At 66.0% G+C, this 7,201-nt stretch overlaps 1 protein-coding gene across 2 annotated transcripts in view; it reads right to left on the reverse strand.

Moving 5' to 3' along the window:
* COL6A2 (collagen, type VI, alpha 2) overlaps window positions 1–7,201 on the reverse strand; it is an 18,125-nt gene that overhangs the window by 9,658 nt on the left and 1,266 nt on the right. For both annotated transcript variants that reach the window (XM_012652696.1, XM_012652697.1), the window contains exons 3-19: window positions 6,819–6,913; window positions 5,762–5,815; window positions 5,632–5,676; window positions 5,339–5,365; window positions 5,059–5,085; window positions 4,920–4,964; window positions 4,621–4,674; window positions 4,080–4,142; window positions 3,860–3,922; window positions 3,497–3,586; window positions 2,814–2,876; window positions 2,200–2,262; window positions 1,848–1,910; window positions 1,322–1,384; window positions 831–881; window positions 429–464; window positions 28–90 (exon numbers count right to left, since the gene is read on the reverse strand). In XM_012652696.1, coding sequence (XP_012508150.1) covers window positions 28–90; window positions 429–464; window positions 831–881; window positions 1,322–1,384; window positions 1,848–1,910; window positions 2,200–2,262; window positions 2,814–2,876; window positions 3,497–3,586; window positions 3,860–3,922; window positions 4,080–4,142; window positions 4,621–4,674; window positions 4,920–4,964; window positions 5,059–5,085; window positions 5,339–5,365; window positions 5,632–5,676; window positions 5,762–5,815; window positions 6,819–6,913 — 965 coding nt within the window. The remainder of the gene's footprint in view (window positions 1–27; window positions 91–428; window positions 465–830; window positions 882–1,321; window positions 1,385–1,847; window positions 1,911–2,199; window positions 2,263–2,813; window positions 2,877–3,496; window positions 3,587–3,859; window positions 3,923–4,079; window positions 4,143–4,620; window positions 4,675–4,919; window positions 4,965–5,058; window positions 5,086–5,338; window positions 5,366–5,631; window positions 5,677–5,761; window positions 5,816–6,818; window positions 6,914–7,201) is intronic.

Consider the following 7,201-nt stretch of genomic DNA (forward strand, 5'->3'; position numbering starts at 1 on the left):
CTGCCCGGCTGTGGCGACAACACTCACAGGCTCTCCCTTCTCTCCTTTCTTCCCGGGTCTTCCTTTCATGCCAAAGTCGCCTCGGCCTCCCTGTGACACAGCGTGTGTTAGGCCAGGACAGAGGGTGGTCCTGTCCCCACTCCCTCCCACTCTCCAGGCCTCCAGCAGTCTACCGGAGACACAGACTTGCTTTTTATCAGGAAAAACATGTCTGGCAACTGAGTCCGACAAAGGGCAACATCTAAGCGGTTTCCCAGGCCCCAATTTCTGGTTTGAAAGGAACTGGCAGGTGGGCTCAGCAAGGGCCGCGTGGCCTGGCCTTAGGGAACAGGGACAAGCCCCGTGACCGCCACACGGCGTGCGTGGCTTCCGCAGCCACAGCTGGTGGGTGTGCAGACCCCTGTGGGGGCTGGAGGGGGCCCACGTACCTCGGGGCCGCGAGGGCCGGGCTCGCCTTTTTCTCCCTGTGAAGCAGACAGAGATCAGGGTACCGCAGCCACAGACCCGGCGTCTGACCTTCCGGAGACCTTCTGTTATCAGAGTTCATACGAAGGCTCCTGCAGGCCTTGGGCGAAGGCTCGCTGCATGTTCCGAGCCACCCTCTCTCCCACGAGGAGCTGCGTCAGGGTCCCCGGACCTCGCTGGGTCTCCTGGTGTGTGGCCAGACCTGCCTCTGCGCCGGGTGACCCCCTGCCCTCCCTGTCCCCCAGGAGGGGCCTCATGCTTTATCCGGCCCAGAGGGGGCTTTGAGGGAACCACTGGGAATCTTCCGTGCCCTCCTGATGACGTCCACCCCGTCCCGGGAGCCCCCATCCCACGCCGCGACTCACAGGTGTTCCTCGTGGTCCTGGGTAGCTGAATCCGGGCCTGCCGGGGTCTCCCTGGAGGAAGAGGCAAGGACTGAGGACGGGGTGGGGCTGGGGGCTGTGCCCACGCAGGACACAGGTGCCCACTGGTGTGAAATGACAAGGGGGCCGTCTGGGCCGCTGTGCATGGGGCCCGGGAGGGGCTCTGTGTGCTGGGAGGTCCAGGAGCTGTCGCCACACACCGCGGAGATGAAGCACAGACCTTGCGGCCCTGCCTCGGGAAGGACGCGCCACCCACACCTGGGGGTGGATGCTGAGGGAGGAGAGGGAGGGGCTGCCTGGCCCCCCGATGGGCCAGCGCGCTCTAGAGCTGGGGACAGCAGGCTCAGGCCGGGCCCGAGACCCGTCTGGCGGCAGCAGCACCAAGGTTGGCGTGACTGTCACCCTCCTCTCGGGCTGCTCCCTGGGGCAGCCCCTGAGCCCCATCCCATCCTGCTGGGCGGGGAGGGTCGTACCTTGGGGCCGGGCTGTCCCGAGTCTCCGCGGGGCCCAGCATCACCAGGGTCTCCCCGAGATCCCTGAGGGCAGGAGAGAAGTAGGGGAGTCGGCACAGACACTCTGACCTAGCGCTGGTGTCACCTGACAGGCCCAGTCTAGCTCTGACCACCAGACCACACGGCCCCACCTCTGTGCTGCCGTGGGAGGCTGCGGACTTGCGTCCTGAGGTCCCAGCTCCCCCACTTCATGTGCCCCCCAGGCCCACCACCCTGGGCCCTCAACACCCCCACCTGGCAGGGCAGGGTGGGGGCCCAGAGAGCCCCCAGCGCAGGCTGAGGGGGGTGAGGTACTGGGGCGGGGCAGATTCTGGCTTCCCGGACCCCTGGTGCGGCTGCCGGGTTTGCCGTGGGGACAGTAGCCGGCAGCTGGCCTGTCCTGCCCACGGGTGGGGGCCCAGATGGTGCCACGGGGTTGGGGGTGGACCTTGAGGTTGGAGGTCAGAGGGGGCCCCCAGCCACGGGTCTCCAGGCATCCCCCACTGACCTGCTTCCCAGGCTCCCCAAGAGCCCCCGGGGGGCCTCTGGGTCCCGGTGAGCCCCGGTCTCCCTGGAAAGAAATGGGACAAAGCTGGGGTCTTCTCAACCAACGGTGGCACCCCAGAGACCCCGATGTCAATCCCGCAGATATCAGCAGAGTCTGGGGTGTGAGCAGCCCTGCTCTGGTCCCTGTGGCCCTCCAAGAGGTCCTGGCCTGACCCTCAGCCCTACCATACCAGGCCAGGGCAGGGCGGGCTGGGGAGGCAGGCAGGGTTCGGTAGGGGAGGGGGGCTGGGGAGGCAGGCAGGATCCCAGGGGCAACCCCCTCCAGCTGGGGCTTCACCCTGCCCCCCACTTACTTTGGCTCCTTTGTTGCCGACCTCTCCGGCCAGGCCCCGGGGCCCCTCAGGGCCAGGGTCCCCCTGTGAGAGAGAGACTGGGTTGGGCTCAGCTGGGAGGCGGGTGTGGCTGGGAGTGTGTGGGTGGGGGTCAGGGAGGAAGACCCCGTCTGTCCCGGGGAATGCTGGGATGCTGCGTGCTTTGTCTGCAGCCCCTCCCCCGAGCCTGTGCCTGCTGCTCGGAAGGCCTGGCCTCCCACTGAGGCCACCCACAGCGTGGGCAGGGGTCTCGCTGACCTCTCAGGGAGGAAACCCTTCAGCACCACCCTCGAGAGCTGCGACCACAGGGGCAGGTGTGTGTGGAGAGGTGCAGGGGTGCCGAGCAGTGCGCGGCCTGCACATCTGTGCGTGGCATGCACGGGGCGGGCAGTGCCCCGCCCAGCCCTCGGCAGCCAGCCGGGAGCGGGGATCCTTCCCGTCCACGCCAGACTCTCCAGGGAGCGACGACCCTCAATGGTGAGGCCCCGGGAGTTGCTTTTCCTGGGGGGCCTGGGACCTCCCCAAGGCTTGTCGGCTCCACAGTGGGCCCCGGCGCAGACAGCCAGCGCCCCCACCCGCCCCGCCATGTGCCTCACCTTCTCCCCCTTGGCTCCGTCGCTGCCCGGGCTGCCCTTGGCTCCGGGGTCTCCCCTGCGCCCCTGCAGGGAACAGGTGTGTCGGAGGGGAGCAGCCCCACAGCCCTGTGCGCCCAGAGCCGCTCCTGGCCCGGGTGCTTCCCCAGGAGGACTCTGGCTTTGGGGACAGGGACGGGGCTCCCAGGGCTCCTCCCAGATGGCCTTGGCCCACCCTTCGGGCTGCGCGCTAAACCCGCCCTCTCTTGCCGAGTGGGCCCCGTCCCAGCCGAGGCTCGGTGGGGATGTTGGCTCCTGGTCAGCTCTGAGCGCCGGGTGAGTGGGGCCGGCGAGGACGTCACGAGGTCGCGCTGCAGACTCCCAGGCCCGCGCACCCTCAGGGCTCGGCCCCTTAGAGGATCAGCCCACCCCTGGGCTGGGGATGTTGTGTGGGGCCCACACGTGTGCGCCCGGTCTCCGTGGTCAGCCCTTGCCGGGTCCTGCAGGGAGGTCGGGGCCACTTCCCGGGGCGGGGCTGGCTGCGCCTGGCCAACACGGGTCCTGCCAGAGGCCCCCGTGCCCTGTGCCCTCTCTGCTGCAATGGGGGTGTGGGGCACGTTCCCAGGGGCCGGGACCCCGAGTGGGGGCTGGGCAGGCGGGTGGGGCGACGGGGACCTCCAGGGCCTGCGGGGCTGGCAGAGACTCACTGGCTCGCCCTTGGGTCCGCGGGGCCCGGGCCCGCCCTTGGCTCCTTTCACGCCGGGACTTCCGGGGGATCCGTTGTTGCCTTGGTATCCCTGGGGAGGCAGGGACGGTGGGGTTGCGCCCGGCTGGTGTGTGGCGCACAGCCCTGCCGGCTCCAGTGGGACCTGTCTGCGTCACGCGTGGGCACCAGTGGGTGCCCCTCACACTCGGGGCGCCTGGTCAGAGGGGCTGGCAGCATGCTTGGCACACGCCTGTCCTTCCCGCCCCTCCCCAGTGCCCGGGCCCAGCGGGGCACCGCTGGTGAGAGCAGACGCGCCAGCATGCCGTGGGCCCGGCTGTGGCTGCTGAGCAGGGGGAGGCCTCACCTTGCTGCCTTTGGCCCCGCTCTCCCCCGGGGGCCCTCTGCGTCCTGGGCGGCCGGCGTCCCCCTGGAAGGGTTTGCAGGAATCAGCCTCAGGCCCCTCGGCGGGGGCCAGAGGTGCAGGGTGCCCAGCAGTGGGGGCATCTGGGATGCCGACGGAACCTCAGCCACCGCAGGGTGGTGACCCTGGCCTGCTGCGGCCCACACCCTGCGAGGTCGCCTACCTTGGCGCCTTGGTCTCCTCTCTCCCCCGGGCTCCCTGCCTCCCCTGGGTAGCCGTCGGGGCCCTGAGAAGGAAGGCAAGAGGTGAAGTGCGCGGCACAGGTTAGGGTTAGGCACAGGGCGTGGGGCTTCCCCGGCCAGGGCCAGCTGACGTGGGGCCAGGGCTGAGAGTGCCACATCCATCGTCTGGGCCTGGGAGGCAGCCCCGCCCTCACTGGAGGCCCCGGCTCAGCGAGACCCCTGCCCCCTGGGAGATGGAGCCTGGGGCAGGCGTGGGGCGACAGCGCCAACGCTCCACACAGCCAGGGTCCCAGGGCCAGGGGAGCCCACCAGGCCCGGTGCACAACCCAGAGGCTCCCGAGGCTGTCCTGTCACGAGACCCCAGACCCCACTGAGCCCTGGGCTGGCGTCAGGGACAGGCAGGGAGGGGCTGGGCTGCAGGGAGAATCAAAGCATTGGTGACGCGCAGCTCCCCGCGGCAGCCCGGCCGGCGCCCATGTGCCCCGAGCCGAGGTTTGATGAGCAACGTGAAGCTGCACTTACCCTGTTCCCGGGGTCTCCCTTGCAGCCAGGAGGGCCGATGCGCCCCAGCTTGCCCTGAAGGAGAAGGGGGGCAGAGGCAGCGTCAGAGCGGGATTCTGGGGTCTGGGTGGGCCGATGGCGGAGCCGCAAACGCAGGCACAGCCCAGGCCAGCGCTGCATCTCGGGGCTGCGGGGCTCTCGTCCCAGCACACGTGTGCGAATGTGATTCCACACGGGCCAGGCCGGATCTGGGGGTAGCGCAGGGCAGGCTGGGACGTCCCCTAGACCAGGCCCAGTGGCGCACCCGAGGCCCACTCTACCTTCTGTCCGTCGGTCCCGTTCTTGCCGGCCAGGCCGGGGGCCCCCTGGAGAGAGAAAGAAGAGGGATCTCCGTAAGCCCTGATCCTTGTGCCCTCCAAGGGGCAGAAAAGTGAGGCTCTGCCCACCCAACCTGCCTACCTTCCGACCGTCGGCTCCAAATTCACCCTGCACGGGGGAAAGCGAGGCCAGTTAGCACAGCGTCTCCCAGCGCCACAGATGTTGCTGTCGCCGGGTGCAAGTGGGAGCCCGCCGGCCAAGCAGGAGGCCAGAGGGACCCCAGAACCCCAAAGACACCCCAGTGCAAAGCCTGGGCCCGTCCTCCCAGGAGTGACCGCAGGCTCTGATGGCTGTGGCTGCGGCGAGTCTGGCTGAGGCCGGGGCGAGGTCGGAGGTCTAGCTGCTCAGAACTGCAACTCACCTTCTCCCCTTTGAAGCCAGGAACGCCCTGAGGGCAGAAGGAAGGAGCAGGGTGTTACCTCCGTGCTCCCAGAGAGCCAGCGGCGAAGGGGCGCGTGCGCTGCGTCCAGCAACTGGGATTCTAACAGTCCGTGGAGGCGGCCTGGCCAGGGGTAGGCCAGATGCTCAGTTTTGGGGTGACCTTCAACCTATTGAAGTGCTTCTCTTCCTTGGTAGTGGGGTGGGGGAGGTGGGCTAGGGGGCAGGGCCGGAGCTGGGGGTCCGAGCGAGGCCCTCCTGCCCACCGCAACTTGCCTTGGGTCCCGGGAATCCGATGGGGCCTTCGATGCCTGGATCCCCCTGTGGAGGAACAGAGAGCCGGATGTGGCCCCAGCCAAGGTTTGGGGCTGGAGGGTGGGGCAGGGACAGCACCGCGGGTCCTCACCTGTCTCCCCTTCTGGCCGGGCTCTCCTGGCTCGCCCATGTTGCCCTTGGCGCCCTAAAAGCAGACAACAGAGAAAAGGGTGAACCAAGGCAGGCAAGTGGCGGCAGCCAGGAACCCGCCGCAGCTCCTCTGAGAAGCTGCTTGGCGCAGAGACGTCAGGGAGTAAAGTCCAGCAGAACTCAGAGGCCAGGCAGAGGCTTCTGGAACATCATGGCAGTGCCCTGTCCTGGGGTCCCCTTGGCACCTCACTGCCCCTCAGATTCTAACCAGAGTGGTCCCCATGGCAGCTTCCAGCAGCCCCACCCACAAGGACGGGGTCACTGCAGTGCCGTGTGTGGCCAAGGCTGCCTGGAGAGGCAAATTCATTCCAGCCGTGGGGGGGCGGGCATTGCTGCCAGGATGGAGAGAAGCTGGGGAAGGGGGTGGTGGGGAGGGTCCGGCTGGTGGCCTGGAGATGTCTCATCCTGGAGAAAGTGCATCCAGATACCTACTGGTCCAGATGGTTCTCATCCGAATTTAGAAAGAAAATATGAAGCTTCTTAATAGTAACTTCCTTCATGATGTTATTTTAAACTGTCTCGTCTTCTTAGAAGTTTCTTTCTGCTCTGCCTTTCTTTACAATTTTTGACAGATATGAATTATTGAAGTTTCAGATACTCTGTTAGTGAATTTTGGAAGGATTTTATTATATACCTCTTGTTAGGAAAATGAAGGGCCATTCAAGCCAGACTTCCTAACCTACTCACGTGATAAACCACAACGTGGTGGCTTCACGTTAACGAGCAATCACGTTATTAAAGTAACGCGTCTCGTGTTTTATCACTCACCTGAGCAAGCCCACGCAAGGTATTTCAGTGACATTGCTTACCGATTATAAAAAGCTCCTACTTTTCCCAAAATGCCATTTAAAAGGAAATGGACAAAAATCAAATTTTAGTTTCTGCAAGGTCACAAGTGTTGACACCATCTGAGGCACAGCTGGCCTTAGCTGTGGAGTTCAAGGAGAGGTCATGGGCTTCCCAGTGGCTCGGCCCGCGGGGCCATCTGGGCATCTTACCTTCTGTCCGCGGTAGCCCTTGGGGCCGGGGGGCCCGGGGATCTCCAGGCAGCTCACCTTGTAGCACTGCGGGGAAGCAGAGAACCGGGTCAGGCCTGCGGGAGAATCCCCGGGTGCTCAGGACACACGGCCCCCAAATGCCCACATGGGGCCAGGTGCCGGAGAGTGTGGTTCTCAGTCGAGGAAAACCAACGGTGAAGCAACAACAGATAGTAACCAGGACTAAAGAGCATGGGGAGGGCATTGGTTAGACGCCATGTGTATACACCAGTTAAATCCCTGGGGTGGGAGCCGGGCACCCGCCCGCCCTCCCCTCCGGGTCGGCGGGCGACCCTGACGCTGAGTGGGACGGAGACTTGGGCTGGGAGCCTCTGTCCCAACGC

This window comes from Propithecus coquereli, unplaced genomic scaffold, assembly GCF_000956105.1.
Source record: "Propithecus coquereli isolate 6110/MARCELLA unplaced genomic scaffold, Pcoq_1.0 Scaffold399, whole genome shotgun sequence".
Taxonomy (NCBI): Eukaryota; Metazoa; Chordata; class Mammalia; order Primates; family Indriidae; genus Propithecus; species Propithecus coquereli.